The sequence below is a fragment of the Myotis yumanensis genome, unplaced genomic scaffold (assembly GCF_028538775.1).
Source record: "Myotis yumanensis isolate MYYU_CA2020_CCGP unplaced genomic scaffold, mMyoYum1.0.hap1 SCAF_18, whole genome shotgun sequence".
In the NCBI taxonomy this organism is placed as follows: Eukaryota; Metazoa; Chordata; class Mammalia; order Chiroptera; family Vespertilionidae; genus Myotis; species Myotis yumanensis.
The window spans coordinates 37,241,024-37,266,237 of NW_027223769.1; the positions used below are offsets into that span (position 1 = coordinate 37,241,024).

General features: G+C 43.5%; 1 protein-coding gene across 1 annotated transcript in view; it reads left to right on the forward strand.

The window, feature by feature from the left end:
• Positions 1 to 25,214, forward strand: part of TOX3 (TOX high mobility group box family member 3) — a 102,554-nt gene that overhangs the window by 68,909 nt on the left and 8,431 nt on the right. The window contains exons 2-5 of the mRNA XM_070398327.1: positions 921 to 986; positions 6,083 to 6,334; positions 19,823 to 20,092; positions 24,408 to 24,635. Of these exons, the coding sequence (XP_070254428.1) occupies positions 921 to 986; positions 6,083 to 6,334; positions 19,823 to 20,092; positions 24,408 to 24,635 (816 nt within the window). The remainder of the gene's footprint in view (positions 1 to 920; positions 987 to 6,082; positions 6,335 to 19,822; positions 20,093 to 24,407; positions 24,636 to 25,214) is intronic.

The window sequence follows — 25,214 nt, forward strand, 5'->3', positions numbered from 1 at the left end:
TGCCCCCAGGCCCTTTCCACCTCGCCGGGCCAGTAACAGGATGTTTAAGGCCACCAGACGCCCCGCGTACACCACCCGGACCCGAAAACCCATTTCTGCCCCAATCCAACTTTTTCACATTTTGACAACAGGTCTGGAGAAGTAAAGAGCTTACGCCTGAAATGCAGACACCGTCTTATTTGTGATGGTCTGAATGGGCCATTGTGTGAGGGAATTAAAGAAAAATTGCTGTGTTCATGGGATCCCGCTTATTTTTTAAACCTCTTTGCACTTAATGTTACATTGAGAGATTAAATATCACCCTTTTCAACAGCTCCGATGGCTGGAGATAGGGCTTGAAACCCTGGAGATTTAAAAAAAAAAAAATAAAGTCTTTGGTCTGATTATTTATTGATATTCACACCACACCCCATTCGCTAGAAAATAGAATTTTGAGTCCTGGGAATTGGATTCTTTTAATTCACATCTTAGCCTACCCACACTTGTGACATCTGTTCGGGAAAAGTAAAGCTGTGAAATCCCCACGTGTTTTAAAAATGTGTCAAGGTGTTTTTTTTTTGGGGGGGGGGGGGGGGGAAACACTCTTTGCCTTCTAACCTCTGACAAAGGCCCCGGCCGGAGGGGGAAGGTGTGTGAGGGCCTCCCTTTACTATGAGTCTCGATGAGAAACAACGCGCTTTTCTGGGGAGGGTCAAGTTCGCGGGACTCTGTGCTTTATTCTCCTGCGGGAGCCAGCTGCCAGGGTCCCACCCGGTTCTCCTTCGCCCCAGGAAACCCCCTCTGTCCTCTCCTAACCCCGGCATCGTATTCTTCCCAAATCCCCCCCCCCCCCCCCCCCCCCCCCCGCCCCTGCATTAAGGGCACCACCAGCGTCCGCTGTCAGGCTGCGTACTAACCTCCAACAATCTGCTCTCTTCCAGTTTGGGAATAACAGTAACTACATGAACATGGCCGAGGCAAGCAACGCTTTCTTTGCGGCCAGCGAGGTAGGTGTCTGCCTTCGTGTGTCTGTCCACGGTGTGTGAGTGCCCTTTGGATCATGTAAGAGGCTGGAAGGGGAAAGTGAAGGAGTGAATTTATCTCTCTCTCTCTCATGTGGCGCGAGGCAGCGGCGTAGGAGGAGAAATGAGAAAACCCCATCGGAGAAGACGATAGCCCGGCAGGTCTCTCTCACTTGTCCAAGGCTGTTGAGAACGTGAGCCACGCGCACACATCCCTTGATGAAAAGAAATACAGATGCAGACAAAAGGAGATATGTGAGGGAGGATCTGAAAGCTAGCTGTGCACCCTGTGTTGATACCTAAGCAGACAAGTGGTTATTTTGGAAACTAGGATGGAAGTGACTTTTTTTTTTTTTAATATATTTTATTGATTTTTTACAGAGAGGAAGGGAGAGGGATAGAGAGTTAGAAACATCGATCAGCTGCCTCCTGCACACTCCCCACTGGGGATGTGCCCTCAACCAAGGTACGTGCCCTTGACCGGAATCGAACCCGGGACCCTTGAGTCCGCAGGCCGATGCTCTATCCACTGAGCCAAACCGGTTAGGGCTGGAAGTGACTTTTGATAGACAATATGTTTACCTGGCCGGTGTGGTTCAGTGGTTGAGCGTCGACCTATGAGCCAAGAGGTTGCTGGTTCGATTCCTGGTCAGGGCACAGGCCTGGGGTTGAGGGCTCGATCTCCAGTAGGGGGCGTGCAGGAGGCAGCTGATCAATGTTTCTCTCTCGTGGATGTTTCTATCTCTCCCTCTCTATCCCTCTCTCTTCCTCTTTCTCTAAAAATCAATGAAAAACATTTTTAAAATGAAAAGTATTTCAACTTCACACAGCTCTGAGGATGACTTCATTAGGTTGCCATGTCCTGGGAAAGGATCTGGCAGACAGTATGGTTGTTTCTTGGGTCTTCGGTGGGAGGGATGTGAAATGAGTGTGTTGGTTTTTTGTCAGATCCCCACCGCCTAGCACAGTGCCTGGCGCGTAGTAGGCGCTCAATAAATATTGATGGTGTGAATGAATGGATGGGCCAGCTCCAAGACTTGGCCAAAGCCAGGAAAGCTGAAGGATGGCAGGTGCAGGCAGCAGCACACGGACTGTGGGTGTGCGTAGGGTTTACTAGTGCAAATGGGGCGCCCACCTTCTTGTTGCTGTTGTTATCGAATTGCTGTCTTACTGACTTCGGGCTGCTGTCTGGTCCCATTGTTCTGCCCTCCAGAAAAACCTCCATCTTGATTAGGCCAAGGAAATAGTTCCCTAAAAATGGTAGGCAGTGAGATTTAAGATTTTATTTTATTTGTTTTAGCTACATCTTTGTCGTTGAAAGTATTACGTATGTCCCCCTTCCCCCCCCCCGATTGACCCCTTCTAGCCTGCCCCCTCCCCCCCAGCTCAGGCCTTTACCACCCCATTGTGTGAGTCCATGGGTGATGTATATATGCACACAAGTTCTTTGGTTGATCTCTTCCCACCCACCCAGCCAGCCCCCCTCCCTGCCTTCCCTCTGAGATTCCGCACTCTGTTCCATGCTTCCATGTCTCTGGATCTATTTTGTGTATCAGTTTATTTTCTTCATTAGATTCCACATGTAAGTGGGATCATGCGATGCTTGGTCTTTCTCTGACTGGCTTATTTCGCTCAGCATAATGCTCTCCAGGTCCCTCCATGCTGCCTCAAAGGGTGAGAGAGCCTTCTTTTTTACAGCTGCATAGTATTCCACGGTGTAAATGTACCACAGCTTTTTATCCGCTCATCTACTGATGGGCACTTGGGTGATTTCCAGATCTTAGCTCATGTAAATGAGCTAAACAGTGAAATTGGTCCGAATGGAGCCACTTGGCAGTTCCTGCAATAAAAAATCTTCATCTTCCAAATATATTCAAATATAGGAAACGGAACGAGCTTCACCGCTCCCGCTCCCCCCAGAGGATGCAAAGCATAATGGCTTCGCCAGGAATCTGGGTCCAGGGAAGCACCTGGCATGAAAGAAGCGAACCTGGAGAAATGATTAGAAAAAAAAAAACGGGGAACCCAGATTTAAGGGTGATTGTAGACGAGTCTCTTTTTAGGGTGGCCATCCTCTCTCTCGCCCAGAAGACAGCCCCGATGAGGGAATAGCGTTTGGCACTGGCTGCCGGGTTGTTTGTGATAATGAACACAAGCCCCATCTGTACGGACAACACGAAGCTTCATTCTGTAGGATTTTTTTCCGTCCATTTGAATCAAACATTGATGAAAGCGCCACTGGCAGCAGCTGCGCGGAGACAATTTAATTCCAGCTGTGATAATTCACCATGTCAGACATCGGCTGTTATGTGTTGATACAACAGTTCTCTAGATTTGCATTTTTATCAAAAGGAACAAATGTTTTGAGCATTTCAGTACAGATGGTATTTAACCATGTACGCACTCCTTAAACATGTTCAAGGTAAACACTGAAAAGTCAATATCTCTAAGAAGTCATCATCGAAACTCCGATATGATTAATCTGATCTCCGGCAGAAGGCAGAGTGTCCCAAAGTCAGTAACTTTGTGTGTGTGTGTGTGTGTGTGTGTGTGTGTGTGGTACATGGTTACTTTTATAATCTCAGATAACCAGTTTTTTGTTATGTTTTTCTCTAAGGAATGCTCACCACTGTATTTAATGAATTACTTCTCTTTAAAAGTGGTGGAAGATTCTAGCATTTTCTTGGTTGTGCACTGTAATATAATTTTATCGTATGGTTTTATTAGGTTTATGATATGGTAAGTCGTATACTACATTCTACCTTAAAGTTATCTTGTCTTTTGTAAAATTATACTGTAAGGACATTATATATATATCTACTAGTATATATGACATCTCGTATTCCTTAGCAAAAAGAAAAATGAAAACCTCCTTAATTTTGACTGCCTGGCATAAGATGTGCTTATGTTAGAGTTTAAGAGGCAATCTTATGTAATGATTTCCCAGAATATCTTTCTTTTTTTTTTTTTGGAACAAAAAATAAAGCCAGAGTAAATGTTAGCGCACTACATTATAGCCTGTGCCTCATTTCCCCATCACTACATTAAAAGTAAATTTATTTGTTTTTTTGTTGTTGTTTTTTACATCTTAATGAGCGCAGACTAATTCAGGAAGCCTTTAGGGTTGGTGCGGTCAAGTCCAAATTGTGCCCCGAACCAACCCCCGTAGCTAATCCCGGGGGGACCAGGATGCCCTGAGTGTGAAATTCACACGCTGGCTGCGTGTGTTCTGTCTGTGTCATGATTACCCTGACCATGTTCAAACTACTTTAAATATTTATTGAAATAATATTTCAAGTGTTAATTACAGTGGTAATGAAAACAGCCAAATGCCACATATCAAGAATGAGTGTTTATCCGTATTGTTAATGTGATATGTTAGATTTCATTAAGCAGTAATGGGGTAGCAAATGAGTCACAAATTACAGTTGCATCTGTTACCGCACCACATTAGTGCCAAAATAACAGCAAAGGCAGCCATAGGGCGACATTCATCAGCCAACCACATTCGCGGCCAACGCATCCCTTTGTGTTTGAGAACTCAGGGCACCGGCGTAAGCAATCAACCTCTTTGCGGGGTCATTATTCGAACAAATATGTCGGAAGATCTAACAGTCTCATTCCAGCTTTCAAACGTGTTACTATGCAATAAAGTTTTGCATCTATTGAATCTACAAAGGACCTCGAGGTGTGCGACGGCCTACCACGAAACTCCCTTGTCTTGTGACCGATTTGTTTCTGGTGCGATTAAAAACCACAGTTGACCGGTTCTGTATGCAAGGAACGTGGTGCTCCCCCCCACCGCCCCCTTGATTTTGTTTCTGTTTTCTCTCAAGTGGCTGTTAAATTATATTATCAATTCCTAGTTGGAATAATGGTGATTTTCAGCTCTAAATGAGTTCTCTTAACCAATTAGGGCAGATTCAAACGATCTTGCATCAGTTCACTCTTCAAAAACGTTATTAATAATAAATAGACTGTACATTGGACCCTCTGAGCTGAGGATTAAAAAAATCCGAGTGGCCACACAACCTCTTCACACTCTAGCCAAAATAACCTTCTAACCTGGACCACCCTCCGTACCCCCAATCCAAGTTCAAGTTTAAGAAAGGTGGTTCGTCCTGATTTACATCAAAAGGCCGTAGTTTATAACACCGTCTTTAAGAATCTAAGTAGCAAGGAAGAAGGCAGTGCAGTATTTACTCTTAAGTCTTGAGAAATAACACTCACCTAAGTGAGCAACCCCAATAGAAACAGTATATCTCTAATCCATATATCGCTATGTTCATTCTGTAGATGGTTTTTAAAAGTAGAAGGCTGGCAGAAAATGTTCTGATAAATAATTGTCAAAATCTTCATAGCAAAAGGAATAACTCTCCGTAGAGTTTAAATAAAAGCACTGGGATGTTTTAATAGATGATCTGAAGAAAGTCCTTAATGTAAAACGTTGTAGGACAAAACAGTAAAAATTTCCATAGAAGCATTTGTGTGTGTGTGTGTGTGTGTGTGTGTGTGTTTTGGTTTTTTTTTTTGCCCTTGGGAATATATCAATAAGGAAGTTGAAAAAGCAAACCACAGATTTAATACGACTTGTTTTATATGTTGTGACAGGGAGTAAGTATGTGTAATGTTCACTGCTGGATTCGTGTGGTGTGTGTGTGTGTGTGCACCACACAATCGTCAGCGTTTTACGAAGCGTGTGTGTAATGGGAGCGGTTTGAGCTGTTTCACTAACATATCAATAAAGTGGCAATTTGTTATATAGCCAAACCTAATGTCGCTGCTGCTCCAACTAACAACAAAGACAGATGCTGCTAATTAAGTACGCATTAAAAAACTGTTAATACGGATACTCCATTAAAACCATATGATAATGAGACTTAAATCTTTAATCAGAATGATCAGCAAAACTTTCTATGTGGAAATCTGTGCTTAAGATGTTTCCATTGGAGAAATAAATATTTGGCCTCGCTGTGGAGTTGTTTTCATGCAAAAACCTTGCTGCTTCTCTCCAGGGAGAAGTAAAGATGATAAGAACAGAGTGTGAAAATATCTGTGCCTTGTTTCCTTTTATTTTGCAGACATTCCACACACCAAGTCTCGGGGATGAGGAGTTTGAGATCCCCCCAATCACGCCTCCCCCAGAATCGGACCCCGCCCTGGGCATCCCGGATGTGCTCCTGCCCTTTCAAGGCCTCAGCGACCCCTTGCCCTCCCAGGGCAGCGAATTCACACCCCAGTTCCCCCCTCAGAGCCTGGATCTCCCGTCCATCACCATCTCAAGAAATCTCGTGGAACAAGACGGCGTGCTCCACAGCAGTGGGTCCCACATGGTAGGCAGCAAGCTGATTGCTTGCAAGTTTTTTTTTTATCCTCTGTGCTTCTCCTGGCGAAGCTCTGAGATCCACGTTCTGTCTTTCTGGGGGGATGCGTGGATTGTTTTTCCTTCCGCCGTGTGAACAGCGATACCAGATCCATCTCTGGTATTGGCAAGAGGGCACGGGGTTGGTTGATCGTCACATAGGAAAGAGGGCGTTCCCACAAGATCTTTCTGATTTGAAAGGATGTTTTAAAAGTCAGGTTCATGGATTTGGAAGCAGGCCGTCTTCCCCGGCCTTGGGTTTAGCAGAGAGATGGACTTGAGTTGCAAGGTTGCCCAGGCGAGAGTTGAGAAATGGTAGCCCTTACCCAGTGCCCAGGGCTTTTGCGTTCAGTGGGTTTAACACATCACGTTTATGATACACAGTCTGCTCCTACCTCAAACGAAATATCCAGCCAAGATACAGAGAAAGGGGAAAAGAATCATCGCTTCTAACCAGCAGAGGAAATTATAGATTCGGTTATTGTGGGAAATATACCTAATTGTGTTATTTATTGTCATAAACATGGCATAAGGCACTCCGGAGAGCGGAGATTGCTAATGCGATCGCTTTGGTTCTATTTTTCTTACTGAGCAATTATAGTCGGCAATCGCCAGAGGAAAATCTCCTTAAGTATTTTAAACTCTTCTGCTGGGATTTAAATTTTTTTTTTTCTTCACCATAGGACATAAAGCATTTGTGTCTGTCTAGGTGAGGTACTAAGCAGGCATTTTAAAACAAGATGAATCGTTTAGAAGGCTTTTTTTTTAAAAAAAAACCCTGATAAAATGAAACAGATGTGTTGGTATAACAAAGACACAGATCCTCGTGCCTGTTGACATATTTCTCTGCATGCCAGGACCCTGGCTGGTGATGTTTACCGGGTTCCTGGTTAATTCCCCAGATAACAACAGACAATTGCAAAATGCGGAGTGGATTAGGGTGCGGAGAATCAGCGTGCTCTCGGAAATATAAGATTACTTTCCCAAATAGGATTGCGGCCGCATAATTTTCTTTTGCCTGTGATCTTTTGTGCTTGAGCTGAACATCAGGGTTTTGTTTTGTTTTTTAATTTTTACTTTTTTTTTTTTTGTCGGAAAAGAACGTAGCCAACAGTCTGGAAAGGGTCATTAACTATTCATAAACGTTCCCCGCCATCGCAAAGAATTGTTTCCTGTGGACTTCCTGACATTTATGTCCCTTTGACCCAGGAAGAGGGTCCCGGATATCTCTTCCTCCATAGTCAGGCTTGCCATGTTGAGCCTGGGAAGTAATGAAGAGGGTGTTTGGTCCCCAAGGGAGTCAGCCAGGGCTCCCCATTATTCATAGATGCTCAGCGAGGCTCATTCAAGTCCCGGAAATAGTTAAAAGACCCTATAGTGCGTGCTGCTGCCATGTATACTCTATTAAATTGGTAAATATTGATTATTAATAATCGAAGAATCTGCCTTTACGTGAAACATCTGATGAATTACCTTCCCTTAAAGCCACCAGCCTGTTATTGCCGCTATAAAAAAAAGTGTAAAGGAGGCATTTTGACTATGAAATTTCATTTCATGGTCAATCGCATTTACCGTATGGGGAAGAACTAAAGATGGAATCATAAAATAATTATGATACTCGCATCCACTTCGAGAGCGGTGCTTTCGCGGGCTGGCGTCGGGAGAGGGGACTCAATTTTTAATGCTGCTTTCGTGATGTATTGCTAATCACTGACGCAGCTGAATTATGCCATTGATTTTTAAAAGGATAAGTACATTAGCTGAGGGCGGGCTGCTGTCGTGGCGTTTACACGGACCTCATCCCGTTCGCCGGCACCTGTCTGAAGTTTTTGCGGCAGCCCGGTGATATTTATTTGAGCTGGAAACAAACTCATCTTGTTGAAAAGTCGAGTAGAAATTTCACCTTGAAGAAATGTCATGGCGTTTTAAATCACGAATCTTGGGGGAGGGGGTGGTGGTGGTGGAAAAAAATGTACCCAGACAAAATGCTGATGAATACAACGTGTCGTTGGCTTTGTTCTATGTATGACTTGGCATGCTCACCTATAAACTCGGATCTGGGATCGCCGGAGGCATGGCGAAAAATAGGTTGTGTCAAGGTTCGCCCGTCTCTCTCCGGGCACCCAGTTGGCCGGTGACACCATCATGGTCTGCGGCAGCTCCTGCGAGATTTCCCTCAGGGAGGTCACCGGGAAGATGACACGTCAGACCGTCTCCATCACGCATGCGGCGTCCCTGGGTGCGTGGATAGTTCATACCTGGTGCACAGCAGACGTGTTAGTATCCCCACGAAGCGGCTGTCTGTTGAGGATGGCGGGGGTGAGGGAAGACCATCCTACAGGAGGCAAAGCCCGCTTGTTGATGTTGCATGACACCAGCGTTTCTTCAGGAAACCATTGGTTTTCCTTTCAAGAGAGTGACGTTTTGTCACAGGACTGATCGGCTGCGCTTTTGTTGGCAACAAACACAACAGGTTTGTCTTCCTGGAACGTCTGCCGTTATATTTTAAAACAGAGAGCAGGAGCAAGAGGGGCCGATGAGAATGCCTCCAAGGAAGCAGACTCGGAGATACAGAGAACAGACAGACAGCTGTCAGAGGAGAGGGGTTGGAGGCTGGGTGGGAAAGGTGAGAGGATTAAGCAAAAACACACACAAAACCCCACAAAAATCAAACAAAACACATACACAACACTCATAGACCAGACAACAGTTTGGGGATTACCAGAGGAGAAGGGGGGCCGAGGGAGGTAGAAGAGGGTACAGGGGGGATAAATGGTCATGGAAGGAGACTTGACTTGGGGTGACGAACACACAATCCAATTTGCAGAGGAGGCATTATATAATTGTACTCCTGAAACCTATGTAATTGTATTCACCAATGTCACCCCAATACATTCAATACAAATTCAAAATAAATAAAAAAAGACAAAACTTAAAAACAAACAAACCATGAGTCTAATGATCAGCATTCGCATTTCGGAATATGCAAATGCTGCTCTGGTATTCAAAAGCGAATTGTGGAAAAAATGGAACGTCGGTGCATGTGTGACTTCAAAGAAAAACCTCAGTTTGCTTGCGGTGGATACGTGTATTCCAAAGCAGCGTGCGGTTGACGAGTAGAAATCCACAGTACATTTTGGTTAAAAAAAAAAAAAATTCCTTACCTCTACGCATTATTGCCAGTTCAGATGATCATCTGGAAATTATTTTAATCTGCAAAAGATTGCAATCTGCAAAATCTACAAGCAGCACGCCAAAGGGCTTTGTGGGTTTTTTTTTAACACCTCTCTATAATCTGCCGGCCTGCCGAGTAGCATCGACATCAGTAGTACATCAATTTCAGAAAGTGGATTATTTTTACTAGACAGCTATTGTGACATATTGGGTCAGTCATAAATGAAAGATATTCATGCAAGCATGCAATACTTGTAATGAAGTCTCACTCTGACCTTCTGTATGATTGATTCTGTAATTTAGTTTTCTCAGGCAGTGCCTGAAATGAAATGAAATCATGTTGAACAAGTTTTGAATACCCACAGTGCACCAGGAGAAGAAAAATCTACAGCCCTAGAGGCTTGAGAGAGAGCCGCTGAACGATTTATCTCTATGCTATTATAGCCTTTGCCAGCATTCAACATTCTTTTTTTTTTCTCCCCTTTCCCTTATTTGGCTTAAGTACTTAATTCTGCAGGTAGCTGTAAATGGGAAAATAAAATGCTGTTCAGATTTAAAATGACAGGACAGGAGTATGTGCAGGGAACTGATAAAATATCTTGAATAGAACTGACCTTTCATGTAGCTGAAAGTTACTGGGGGATTCATCCTCATAATTACCATATAGATTATTTTTATTTCTTTCCTGCAATGAAACATTTCAGAGAGCAGGAGTGCTGATTGAATGAAAATTGAACTTGTTAACATTCTTTTCAGCTTAGCCTGTTGTACATAACAGAAGGTTAGCTTTGATGAATTTCAAAATTCCCTTTGATAGCCGAGGAACAGACAGTAAAATAATTGTCTCTTGTCTGATGTTTTGTAGGCCCCGCCCCAAAAGAGAATTTATAAAACACACTGATAATTCCCGGGCGTTTCCTTCATGCATTATAGTTCCTGTTTGGAGGACTGACATTTTCTGTTGGGCTTGGGCTCTGGATTTAATTGTGGTAGCACATGTTTATAGAAAAATGCCACACGGGTGCTATTGTAATATCAAACATAGTATTAGAAAATTGAAAAAGATGGAAGTGAGGGGGGTATATTTGAGTATGGTCGCTTTGTGTCTGTTAAGGAAAGAAAGAGAGAGAAAAGTCCTGTAGGAGACGAGCATGCAGAGGAGAAAATGATAAGCTTTTAAAATATTCATAAGACACTTAAGTCATAATCTAAACAGATGTCATTTTTGACGACCAGAAGAAAATGGAAATATACCAAAGTAAGACATCGGAAATGATCAGGCTTATGTTAGATATTTTTATGTTTCAGACAGTCGTTTGGTGTAAGGCTCTGATTTTGAAGTCGAATTATATTTTGTTTCTACAAAATGAGTGGCTTGCCATTTCTAGACTCGGAAAAGTCTCCCTTTAAGAGAAATAGCAGACTTTCAATTAATACCTTGTTTTAGCAATGTTGCTTAATGTGTTACAGATAACACAGTTATTTCATGGGTCATTAATGTGTTTAATGCGTGGAACGTTCTATTAAAACAAGCCCTGATGATTGTTATGAACATGTGCGTTGTCATCGTCAATAGAGTCTGCAGAACGAAATTCCACAGGATGATTACTGAGCCATGGGGGTGCGGGGGGACGACCAACAATTTCTCAAACAAATTGAATGATCATTTCAGTAACGTTTATTTTTGGTCAAGTCGTGGTCAAAATATTTTTCCTGTAAGTTACCAGTAGCAAACGCATGACTTACGTAAGCAACGCAATTTGAGTGGACTAGGACCCATCTGTTCAAAGTCTAAATTATAAAATTGAAAAACTGTATCAACTTCCAGAAAATATTTGCTGAGCACCTACTACGTGCTGTCCATTGTTTATAATAATTGGAGACTGATTATACTATTTATAAAATTGTTTCCTTGATCACCCACCAGTGTCTCTTTCATGTACTACAAAAATTCACAGTCTGTTTCCTGCTTTAAAGATGCTTATCATCAAAAGTCAACTTGAATGCAACTGCTACTGTACCTTGACAAGGCCACAGATATTTTTACAAGCTACCTTTCTTCTTCCTTATTTTTTTTTTAAAAAAGGTATGTTTTTATTGATTTTAGAGAGAGAGGAAGGGAGAGGGAAAGAGAGAGAGAAACATCGATGTAAGAAAGAAACACCAATCAGTTGCCTCCCATACGCACCCCTATTGGGGATTGAACCTGCAACCTGGATATGTTTCCTGACCGGGAATCCAACTCGAGACCATTTGGAGCACAGACCTTTCGGTGCACAGGACAATACTCAGCCAACTGAGCCACACCGACCAGGGCCTTTCTTCTTTCTCTGTAGAGCAAATAACCTTCTACCACACATAGCTTAAAATAAATACCATGTTTTTTCCATGTATAAGATGCCCCCATGTATAAGACGTCCCCCACTTTTCTAATGCAAAATTAAGAAATCAATATTTTAAACATTTTCCTGGTTTTCCTCTGAAGGCCGCCTTCTTTTTTGGCATCTTAAGGAGTTGTTCTTCCTGTTTTCTCCACTGTCTGATCATACACTCAGTGGGAGGAGGTCCAAATTGTCTCTCTGCAGCTCTGTTTCCATGCTCTTCTGCAGAGCTGATTGCATTCAGTTTGAATTTTGCAGAATAAGACCATCGCTTACCAGTATTTATCTTTTTACTTTTTGACATCTTTATGGGCTCAAAACGCTACAGTCCCTGTTGCATCTGTGCTCTCTCCATCTCCAATTACAGCATCAGCTGACGTCAGTAACAATAAGGCTTGTGATTGGAGGAAGTCTGTTTGACAGGTATGGGCAGCTACGCACCCGCGTGGCTCCCTCCTTGGCTGATTTCTGTGTATAAGAGGCCCCTCAATGTTCAGTTTAATGATTTTAGAAAAAAATAGCATTCTATACATGGAGAAATATGGTATTCTTTATTCTCAGCCTATAAATACTTACTGACCCTGAACATACAAGTGTTGTCTTTAAGTTGAGTTACATTAGGTCCATCTATTAAAAGAGGAGTGTGCTCCGAACTCCTAAACCCAATTAGATGTTGTGAAGTGTGATTATTTGTGCTCGGTGTATAACATGCAAGGAAAAGTGTTATTGGGAAGTAATTCATTTCCCTGGACCTTGTTCGTAACATAGATAATGTATAGTTATCTACTCTCGATCTATATAAAAAGCTAATATAATATGCAAAGTGTCCCGTTAGGAGTTCAACTGGGAGAACAGAAGTTTGATTGCTAGCTATGCTGTGCACTGACCACCAGGGGGTGGCACAGAACATGGTGACCAGCAATGGCGGGGCGCTGAGGGAGTGAGGGAGCGAGAGAAGGAGGAGACGGGGAGGCGAGGGGAACTGTGAACCATCCAGTGGCAGCGCACGGGTGACGAGGGAAGGAGGAGGCAGGGAGAAGGGGAGGCGGGAAGGCAGGGAACCTGATTGGCCCTGATTGCTGACCAGTCCTAGGGACCTACCCATGCATGAATTTCGTGCACCGGGCCTCTAGGACTATAATATCGCCAGTACTCCCTGCTGGTTCAGAGACAGTAGATGCACTGTTTTCCGTCACGCAGATTCCCGAGTGAACCTGGCCTGGTGGCTCCGACAGTTCTTCAGGGCTGAGGGTTACTCTCCATACCTTTGCCCCATTTTCTTTTGTTCACAGCACTTGCCACCCTTTGAAATGGTCTCTCTTGCCTGTCCTGTCCCTTACCTGTCTCATTTGCTGCTGTCCATCCTCAGGCCTGGAAGATTGCCTGGGTTGGAATACACTATTGTCGGGCTCACAATAAATATTCTATTTGTTGAATATATGAATGAGTGAAGGGGTGATGAGAGAATATTTAATTTGTTTCAGGAACCTACCTTGACTACTAAATTAAACTGGGGGGGAAAAGGGGTTTCAGGTAGAAACAGCTGTAATAATAGAAATCCTCTTTGAAATTTTAATTTAGGACTGAATAAAATAAGCACGGAGCTGACTTCTTGGTAAAACAAAGGAGTTACGGGAGTATAGGAGCAAAATACCACTAAGTGTTTTATGATAAACTCTTGAAATCTCCATTTTGCTAAGAAACTATTAATTAACTTTTAGGAAGACTGTGTCAGTATGTTTGATTATAACCCTGGGAGTAGTTATTAAGTAAAAATTATCTATTTCGGAGCAGAGATTTTGACGAAGTTACACTCTGTGGTATGTAGGGTCTGTAATTATCATTGGTGTGCTTTTGGCATAACTGTATTTGTTCCAAGGTCTATTTGGGTTAGAAAATACAGTATTTTTGCATAACTATTGATTGTTGTTAATTTGAAAATAAAGTTTTAACAATTGCTGTCAGACAGAACTAAGTAATTGAGCACAAAATTACTAGCCTGAATTTCATATTTGTAGTTCTCTGGTATTTGTTAATATAATGCAAGGTTTGTTTGTGGTTTTTTTACTGATCATTGTCTAATTACTTCATTTTTCACCAAGTATTGATTAAAAAACTAGCACAGTGAACATGTATTTAGCCACACTCTCTAATATGTTTGGGTTATTTGCTTCTTAATTAGATATTATCTTCCATTATGAAAACCTATCATTGGATCATTATTTGTAAAAGGAGATGGAACGTACATTAAACACAGTTGTCTATTAGATTTTACACATTTTTTAATGATAAAATCAACCCAGATGGAAGTAAGCACCATTGTAATGAGTAAAAAAAAAAAGGATAGACTAATAATGGGGAATATTTAAATGTTTAAAAATCAAATTGAAAGCTTATATCTTGCCTTTGTCTAGGTAAGTTGTTTGCAAACCAGGGGGGAGTTTATCCCCCAGGAGACATTTGCCAAAAGTCTGGACAGTTTGTGTTTGTCACAGCCTGGTGGGGGAGGGGAGAAGTACTAACAAAGTTGCTTCCCAAACAAAGAATGACAATGGACAACATGAAAATGTCAATATATTGTGGAACTTGAGAGACTCTTACCTAATACTAGAGGCCTGGTGCATGAAAATTTGTGCACTCGTCGGGGGGTCCCTCAGCCTGGCCTGTGCCCTCTTGCTGTCCGGGACTCCTCGGGGGATGTCCACCTGTCAGCTTAGGCCTGCTCCCCGGGGGAACCGGCCTAACCTGGCAGTCAGACCTCCCTCTGGCAGCCCAGGAGCCCTCGGGGGATGTCCGACTGATGGCTTAGGCCCACTTTCTGTGGGGAGTGGGCCTAAGCCATCAGTTGGGCATCCTTAGTGCTGCTGAGGAGCCGTCAGCCTGACTTGTGGCTGAGCAGAGCTCCCCCTGTGGGAGTGCATTGACCACCAGGGGCAGCTCCTGCGTTGAGCGTCTGCCCCTTGGTGGTCAGTGCGCATCATAGCGATCAGTCGTTTCAGTCGTAATGCCATTAGAGTCAATTTGCATATTACCCTTTTATTATATAAGATCACCGGACAGAGGATGGAGTGAGACCATGAAGAGAGAATGAGGTTTTCCCAAACGATGAACAATTTAGAAAATGATGCGATGAACCCGACATATAAAATCTAATTGTGAAAAGGAGTAGAAAAAGGCTGTGAGGGTTCAACCCTTGTTGTTGGGTAGGAGAGGGGTGTCCTCTTATAATGCACTACTTGCTTTGCCTTTCCGTGATCATTGGTCATTTTTTTCAGGATTGAATTTTAATAACTGAGAGGTAATGATTTATAAAAAAGCATTACATGTCTGAGGTTTTATCCTAAGAATGAGTAAGAAATGTGTATCCATGGTTATCCATGTCCTTATCGTGTCATTACTAGTAGGAAAAATGGTGAGCTATTTTGAAGGAGTATGTATGAATTATTCTTGCCTACACATTGTCATAGTAAATTTATCAGTCCGTTCTAAATTACGTTTAATTAGAGGAATGTTGAAACGAATGACAAGGTCATTTTCAAAGACAGGAGGATCGATATATTGGGTTCTGTGGCCTGGCACATAGTAGGTGCTTAATAAATATCTTTAAACCGAGCTGACATCTTTCTCGTTTTAACTGGAAACCCTAAGATCAAGGGGAGCGTCTCTCCAAGGTTCCTTTTTTAAGGAAAATGATTGGCCCTCTGAAGGATTGCCAAGTTCCCCAAAGCTGCTGTTAATAATCCGTGGCCCTAAGGGAACTTGGATCTCTGAAGAGGCATTTTCACCATGAATCTTCTTAGACCAGCGGTTCTCAACCTGTGGGTCGCGACCCCTTTAGGGGTCGAACGACCTTTTCACAGGGGTCGCCTAAGACCATCGGAAAACACGTATATCATTACATATTGTTTTTGTGATGAATCACTATGCTTTAATTATATTCAATTGTAACAATGAAATTGGGGGTCACCACCACATGAGGAGCTGTATTAAAGGGTCGCGGCATTAGGAAGGTTGAGAACCACTGTCTTAAACTGTAATCTTCACACATGGGAAGTTATTATCCGATAACGGTGGGCCATGCGAAACACTAGCAGATTGTGATGCATCGATTATGTGGTTAAGAGGTTACTAGGAAATATTTTAGATGCCCTGTGGGCAATAAGAAAGATAGGGCCAGCGTATATTTTTGTTTGTTTGTGTTTTTTGTTTTTTTGCATTTGAAAGCTACATGGATATCTCTATGTTTTGGCAAAGCCGTGGCCTCATCACCAGTATTTTTCAGGGGTGATTTTCACTCTGTCTCCGCTGTAGAGGGACCCCATTTTTTTGTAGTGAAATGTTATGACCATCTCAATGTATAAAACAAATGACAATGGAGTTCCTTTTGTTAAAGGGAGGTTGTGGCCATGGAGAGCCCACAGATCCATTCGTCTCTCTTTGCCTCCACCATCGAGGCACCATACTGCTTGGAGCAGTTTCTCCGTGAGTGTCTGTGGGTAGCTGTGTGGCCCGGAGAACCACAATGATCTAAGAAGGGGTATACTCGTGCCTAATTCTGGGGGCTTTTTAGAGGGTTGACTCAGAGATTGCATGTGAGGCTTGGCACAAACCCTGGCAAATAACATCCAGTCAGTGTTCCTTTTTGGTTCCGTGCACCCTGGCCATGGGTCAATAGCAGCTCCCAAGCAGTCAGGTCCACAGGAAAGGCATACGTTGCAGGTGAACCTCAGGGAGCCCTGGCTGGGGAAGCCAAGAAAGCTGACTGCTTGGCCTTCTGTTTGACCTTGAGATCCATCCGAAGTGCTCTAGGTGTGGGATGAGTCCATCAAGTATCTGTAGGTGCTGATTTTCATAGGCATTGGGGTTAGCAGAATAACTCCTCTCTTAATGAGAGAGTGTGTACATCATACTGTCCAGTTTAATGCCAGGCCCGTTAAACTACCTTATTATTATACTGTCAGAATTTAAATACTTAACTTAAATGTACTCTGGACATTGTTTGTAGATACCTGAAAACATTTAGTCTGCAATACGTCGGAAAGCACTTCTCAAAAGCGTTCTAAGAGGTGAACATGGAGAGTAAAATTAAGAATGAGATACCTTCATTCCCCGTAGTTGGGGCACGGAAGTGACGTAAGCAAGCAAAGGTAGAACTTTAACAGAATGTGGAAGAGTGGACAGACAGCTCATGATTTCCAAGAGGAATAGCTAAATGTGTAGGAGAATGCTAAGAAAAAATTAGGACAAATTGATGATGTGAAATCCACTTCTGTGAGACCAGTCCGCAGAGGGACGCACGCCAATAGAAGGTAGTATTTTAGGAACAGTGGAAGGGAATGTTGTCAGTGAGGCCGAGAAGCGTGGGATTGTTCTGATACATGTGACTCATTTCTCTGGGATTCCACAGGAACTTGATAACTCAAATTACTAAGAAAAGGAAAAATTGTATATTTTACTATTCAACCTTAGCAATGAGCTACAGACTATTTTAACTACTTGTAGATCTTTTTTGTTGTTGTTTGTTTTAGATCTTTCACACTAAAGTATTTTAGTTTACTTATTTTATTTCGTGTTTTTGTAAATGGAAAATGTTAAACTGCTCCCCTCCTTCCTCCGGTCCTAGTCCCTGTAATGTAACCATTGTTAAGCGTTTGGATGTACACTTTTTTCCCCCTTTTTAAACAAAAAAGGGGTCTATCCTCTATAATTATTTTACAACTTGCTTTTTCACTTGCTATCTCTGAGATAGCAGTTTAGGTCAGTGGTTTTGACCAAGAGCAATTTTGCTCCATGCTGGGTGGGCACTATTTGGAGACATTTAAAAATATATGTGTGTTTTTTAATTGCTTTCAGAGAGGAAGGAAGAGGGAGAGAGAGAGAAACATCAATGATGAGACAGAATCATGGACCGGCTGCCTCCTGCATGCCCCACACTGGGGATCGAGCCCGGAACCTGGGCATGTGCCATGACCGGGAATCAAACTGTGACCTCCTGGTTCATAGGTCGATGCTGAACCACTGAGCAATGGCAGGGCTAAAGACGTTTTTGACTGTCATGACTGGTGGGAGAGGGAGGGAGGTTGCTGCTGGCATCAGGGAGGTAGAGGCCAGTGTTGCTATAAACATCAGATAATGCAAAAGACAGGCCCCCAACAAAGACGTCTCTGGTCCAATATGTTAAGGGTCAAGATTGAGGAGCTCTGCTCCAGGCCAATACATGCAAACCTCATTTCTTCTACTAGTTTCCTGTTGAGAGCTATGGCTTCTTATTTAGTGGCCTTTCATAGACTTAATATCCCAAAACCCAATGCTCCCGATTACTTATTTACAATCATCTGTTTCTGTATAGAGCACAAAGCTAGCCTTCTCCAGAAACGATTCCAAAGAGGCGCAGTTCAGCCTTCCCAGGCTGGGGTGTACAATTAGATTGTGGTCACGGTGCATCTAGAGAATTCGGTTTCAATAAAATCACAGGCCCACTTTAAATGACAGGTTTTCAAGTAAGTCATTTGAAAAGCATGTCTTCAGTTTTTGACTCTTTGGAATTAAAAAAAATAAAAAGAAAGAAAGAAAGCAACCACTTTTAGAGCCTCCCGTATGGCTGCCGAACACAGAATGCTGGCTCCGAAGGGACTGCAGTGACTTTCCGAGAAGCGGACTCTGAAGATCTGTGCCTCCTTGTTGTACATGCTTCTAAACACCCATTAGTACAGGAAATCATGGCGGGTGGAACAAGAGAGAACAAAGCAGGTTGAAGAAAGAAAAGAAATAGGGATATCCAATCCGAAAGGCATGGAATGACTTCCAGATGCCCGGGGCATTGTAACTCCGAATGGGAATGACCCTCTGGCCAACCACAGGGCTTTTTGCAGAAAGGGTGCCCTCAGGCAAACAGATGTTCGCTGGGTGCTTGTCCAGCCCGCGCTCTCCACATGTCCGATGCGTTCCTGGGAGGACTGGACAGAGAAGGAATTCTCCTCTCGGAACTGGGTCACGTGCAATGGAACCAGAGCCATGTGTGTGAGGAGGGTGGCAAGCCCACTGGTGAGCCGAAGTGGGGGGACCTCGGCTTCACCCCTTTCCGTGTCATCCGTTTCCTCAACAAGAAGCAAGAGTTCTAAGCCAATCTGAGAGAGACAAATATCCCATGACCTCACTTATTTGTGGAATCTAATGAACAAAATGAATTGACCCACAAAATAAGACCCGAAGCAGGGAGGCATGGAGCAGACGGACATACCTCGGTGTGGGGATGAGGGGACGAGAAGAGATCAACCAGAGAACTTCTATACTTACATGCACAGCCCATGGACACGGGCAATAGGGTGGTGAGGACCTGGGGGGGTGGGTAGGGGCTGGGAGAGCAGGGGTCAATGGGGGTAAAGTGGGGATACCTGTATACCATCAACAATAAAAAGCGTACATAAAAAAAGAAGCACGAGTTGGAAGTTTATTACTCCTGTGCTAATAGTCTATTTTAAATTATTCTTTTAAGTCATCCAGCGACACCTCTGTAGTGACATAGACTTGGCTGGATAATTTGGGCTTTGTGCTTTTGACGTTTCAACTTTTTTAGCACGAGTCCTTACAGTTAATATATTAATAGAGACCATCATCCTGGGATAAGTCAGACCCATCAAAATTACAACTGGTTAAAGCTGTCGAGGGAATTGCAAACATTACACATTCAAGGTATAATTGACATATATCATTAGATGCCATGCAGTATTATTAACTGGAGTCCCCACACGCTGTTCATTACATCCTGGTGACTTACTTGCTTTATTACCGGAATTGGTACCTTTTGCCCGCCTTCACCCATCTCGCCCACCTTCTACCCCCCAGAAGTGCACTGACATTTGGGAAAACTGAAAGAGTTTCCTCCGTTGCTGTTGCCCTTTCAGGATCAGAGCCACACCCAGGTGTCCCAGTACCGCCAGGACCCAACCTTGATCATGAGGTCCATCGTCCACATGACGGATGCCGCCCGCTCTGGGATCATGCCTCCCGCCCAGCTCACCACCATCAACCAGTCTCAGCTCAGTGCCCAGTTGGGGTTGAACTTGGGAGGAGCCAGTTTGCCCCACACGTCTCCTTCACCTCCAGCGAGCAAATCGGCCACCCCCTCCCCTTCCAGCTCCATCAATGAAGAGGACGGGGATGACTCCAGCAGGGTAAGTTCACTGCTAAGTACAGAACCACCCAGGGAATTTAAGATCCGCCCCCCCCCACCCCCCCCCCCCACCCCCCCCCCACCCCCCCGCTTCCTCATGTCTTTCAGCTTCACTCACGGTTTCACCTTCTTTCTCTTCATGGATTTGTGTTGGCATTTAAATGAATGATGATTACTCTTTTCACTCTTTCGCTTACTTCCTGTGTAACATGGATTCGACCAGAAGTTGGGAGTTCTGGCTTCTCCTACTCGTTGCAGGGCATTGAGCAGGTTCATTTAACTCCGGTAGGCCTGATGTTCTGAGTATGCTTAAGGGAGGGCTCGCAGTACACTTGTATGCTAAACATGCTTTGGTTCTAATTTAATGTTCATGTGGGGGAGTTTCATCCAGTTAGTTGGCTGAGCTGCCACCCCATCTGATAGCCTTACACCTTGGATGGTGTTTATCATTCATGAAGTTCTCATTGTCTTACACCTTTGCTTTTGTCCTGGGAAGTGTATATTATTTAAATATACATAGTTTGAAGTAAAAGCTTAGTTGCAGGCGTGGTTTTTCTGAATGCCTAGAAAAGTGTTCCGTTTCATTAAATTGACTTATTCTAGGCCCACAATTACTCCTTCCTTATTCATGAGTTAGAGGTTGGACACCTACTGTGTGCTTGGCATTTTACTTGGTTCTGGTGAGATAAAGATTTGTTAAGAGCTACTGCCCACAGGACTCCCCGCTGGGGAGGAAGAGCCACGTTGAAAAGGAGCTGCAGATGTGATTAGCATTGTAATTGATGTACCTGGTGCCCTGACATTGTAATCCATTCTGCTTGGCCTGGGGATCACTTTATTGGGGAGCTGATATTTGAATTAGGTCTAAGAGGATACATAAAAGTTTGTGAGGCAGAGGCGAGAGGCCAGCACCCGGTAGACGGAGTAGTGGAAGCACATTGGAATTTATGGCCATCATGAACAGTGTGATATGAAGGAGGAAAGATAGGAATTGGAGAAAGAAGTGGTTCAAATGTGGTAGCCTTTCTCTTGTGGGTAGTTGAGGGTTGATTAATTATTTGCATAGTGGGATGGTAAAAGCAAATCTAGGCTTTAGAAAGATAACTCTGGCTATATATAGACTGCATCACAGAGGGCGGGACTTGAGCAAAGGAAACCAATGAGAAGACGCTTTCTATGCAGTGTTTCATGTTAGCAAAGGAAGGAGTGGACTGGAGATGCCAGATCAGTGAGACACTGCAGAGGGAGAATCATCAGGGTTTGGTGACCCACAGGAGTTTGAAGGAAGAAGAAGAAAAATTGGGTTTTAGTGTAAGAGCCACCGTGCATGTCAGTAAATGAGAGGGTCACCCAAGAAACTCAGGTGTGTTGTTTTTTCCCGCCTGATGGGGAAGGTGAAAGTTTGGCATGTGATGGGTTGAACTTGAGACGCGTATCGTTGAGTCTAGAACTCAGCTCATTGGAAGTGCAACTACAGACTTGGGACCCTCAGCACAGAAACATGAAGACATGGGAGTAATCAAGAATTCCTACAAGTGTCCAAGGAGCAAGTCAAGGCCAGAACCCAGAGCCTCATTTATGTTTAAGTAGCAAATGGAAGAAGAGAAGTTAGAGAAGATGGAGAGGATGAGGACAAGGTGCAGGGAGAGTCCTGTTGTAGGGATTTCAAGAGGGAGGGTTTGGTCGATGGCATCCTGTTAGCACCCATTGGACACAGGGCAGGCAAATGCTCTAACAGTCTCTGCTCACACAAGGACTTCAGTGAGTGAAGTCAGAAATAACGATGAAAGAAACCAAGGGGTGCCAAGGTACAGCTCAGTGATAGCTGGTCATTACACAAGCCAGATGGACACCTTTCACTTCACTCCTGTTTCGCTGATGTTAATACTTACCTCCGTGCCATTCTGAAATTGTCTTGTCTCCAGAGAAATTTTTCTGTGACTCCTAAGCTTGCTCCATTTTAAGCGACCGTCTATGTTTTATGTAAAGACCAGGAAAAAATCCAGTTTCCATTTTAAGCAACTTAGCTGGGAAAGGAAGATTAACTTTATCGTTGATTATGCCTTTGGGGTAAAGCTATTTCTTCACCTTTCCCAACCCTTTTGAATCAACTACAAAAAAATTTTCTTTAGGAGAGTTCATTCTGAGCTTTTATTTAAATGGGTGAGATCCTTCATTTCTCGTTTGTTCTTAAAAGGGAATGGCGATCAGGGCAAGTCAAGTTTATCCAAGAAAGATGCTAAAAATTGTCAACATTTGAATGTTGTTTTTCAAAGAATGAAATTGGACGCCTCTTATTTGGAAAAAGCTGCCCTGGAAATTAATTAAATCTTGCCATTGGTCAGAGTATTATTGTTGGCACAAACAGTGCTATATGCCCCCCCGCCCCCAGGAAAAGAATACAGAAGCCTGACTCAATTAGAAATATCACACACACACACACTAAAGTAATATTTTTTCATTGAAGGAAAACTTGGCTTTAATTGAAGTTCTGTCTAAAAGGCATCTGGCTCCTTTGCAAGTTCAGATTCATTAACTAGAGCTAAACAAGTCTCACTTATTCTGAGAATTTAGAAAAAAAAGACTGAGGCCTATAAACTTTTGCTGGGTTAATTGTATGAGTTACCAAGCTGGCCTTTTGGGGGAAAGGTGAAATACGGCTTACCGCCATCTGAGTATGTGCGGTGCTTGCGTAAAGCGTGGACGTTGTTACCTCTCAAATAGTGCCAACAGGAAGTTCACCTGGAAGTAGACTAGCGATTTCTCAACGCTTGGGGATTCCACACTCTCACAGACACGCTACGTACCCCGTTTCCTCCCCAAGAATTTTAGTAGTTGGGTTAAGTTCCAAATGCCCCTCATCCAGAAAGTAATACTCTTGGAAAGTCTGAATTAAGGTTTAAGACCCAAGGCCATGAAAAGCCAATCTGTTTGTAGCTTGAATCTATCTCTGCTGATCTTGCCCCAGGCTGGCTTTTAGGACAGCTTTTGGTCAAACATGTCCACATTCTTGATGAAGTAGCTGCAAAATGATCCCCAGTGTAGTCACATGATACTCTAAGGGGATGAAACAAGGTTGATCCATCATTTTGCCTGCTTCTCTGATGAGTATAGAATATTTGGAATCAGGTGGTGGTAGCAGGGGAATCTGGAAGTCTGTGGTTTATATGGTTGCCGGGCTGTATCCATATCATTTCTAGGAGCTCATATTGGGAATCTGTGTGAGCATCTGTGTGGCAGTATTATTCTGGGCAAGCTTATTTACCATCTATATATATAAAAGCCTAAGCGACCGAACGACCAGTTGACCAGTCGCTATGACGTGCACTGACCACCAGGGGACAGATGCTCAATGCATAGGATCGGGCTCTCTCCTGTCTGGATGGGGCCTGTGGGGATCGGGCTGAAACCGTCTATCTGACATCCCCTGAGGGGTCCCGGATTGCAAGAGGGCGCAAGCCAGGCCGAAGGACCCCACCGGTGCACGAATCCATGCACTGGGCCTCTAGTATATAATAAAAATCTTCTTCTTAGTCTTCTTTTTAGCCTTGGTGAGTTTAAGATCAACTGTTGCTCTATCACAGGTCTTTAATTCTGAGAAGGGTATCGATTTCCTTTCTATCTCCCATTAAAGGAGTTTTGACATGCATTTCTCATTCTCCTCTTCTTTAGAAAGTTAATGTTTTAGAAAATAAAGATGACCTTACCCTTATTGTATAATCCTTGGGGTTGTAGCTAATTTCTAGTTGAGTTTGCAGAGACCCGTTAATAAAGGAACACTCTGACAAAATAAAAAATCAGCCTCAAAAAAAAAAAATCAATTCAGACCCATCCTACATATGGCATGTGACCTCATTTAAAATATCTGAGTAGGATTGACATCCTGAATGCTATTTAGTTTTACTTTTAAAACCCCTGAAAAAGTAAAATATTTTGTTTATGTATATATGTGTAGCCTTACGTCTATGTGTGTGTGTGTGTGTGTGTGTGTGTGTGTGTGTGTGTGTAGAGAGAGAGAGAAAGAGAGCAAGAGAGCATTGCCTGGTATGGAGGGTTATTTTTCATTACTCATAACTGCTATTTAGAGCATATGTTGTAACTAGGTTGGAGATACCTCTGGATCTCATTAATCAAAGTTCTAAATGCTAATCCCTGCTGTCCAGTGAACTCTAAGCAAATCCGCCCCTCCCCCGCTCTGCCTGGTGGCTCATCTGCGGCCGATGCTTCCCAAAACCTTAAAAGAACAATTGCGGACCCGAGTAGTAGGTCCTGCTGCAAAGACCTGCCAGGCAGTGAATTTTCTTCGTGCTTTGCAGGCCATCGGGGAGAAAAGAGCGGCTCCGGATTCTGGCAAGAAGCCCAAGACTCCAAAGAAGAAGAAAAAGAAAGATCCCAACGAGCCCCAGAAGCCAGTGTCCGCATATGCCCTGTTTTTCAGGGACACACAGGCTGCCATTAAAGGCCAGAACCCCAACGCCACCTTTGGAGAGGTCTCAAAAATCGTGGCCTCCATGTGGGACAGCCTTGGAGAGGAACAAAAGCAGGTAAGACGGAGCTCCGTGGGGGCCACAGTGCTAAAAAGTGGCCGGGGTGTTCCTTGCATCTTTAATTTTAAACAAAATCCTCACCTGAGGATGTTTTTATTTTTAATTTTTATTGATTTTAGAGGGGGGGAGGGGGGAGAGAGAGAGAGAGCAAACATCAACTAGTTGCCTCCTGTACATGCCCTGACCAGAGATCGAACCCGCAACCTGGGTGTGTGCCCTGAGGGAATCAAACCTGCAACCTATTGGTGTACAGGACGATGCTCCAACCAACTGAGCCACCTAGCCAGGGCTCCTTACATCTTTTTTTTTAAATACTTTTTATTGATTTTTTAGAGAAAGAGGAAGGGAGTGGGAGAGAGAGAGACATTGTTGTGATTGTGTAACATCAACTGTCTGCCTCCTGCACGCCCCCTACCAGAGACCAAGCCCGTAACCTTTGTATGTGGCCTGACCGGGAATCGAACCAGGGACCTTTTGGTGCATCGGATGATGATGCTCCAACCAACTGAGCTGCACCTCCAGGGCAATATCTTTTCTGAGTTAATATGTTCATTTAATATGATCACTTCCCACAAA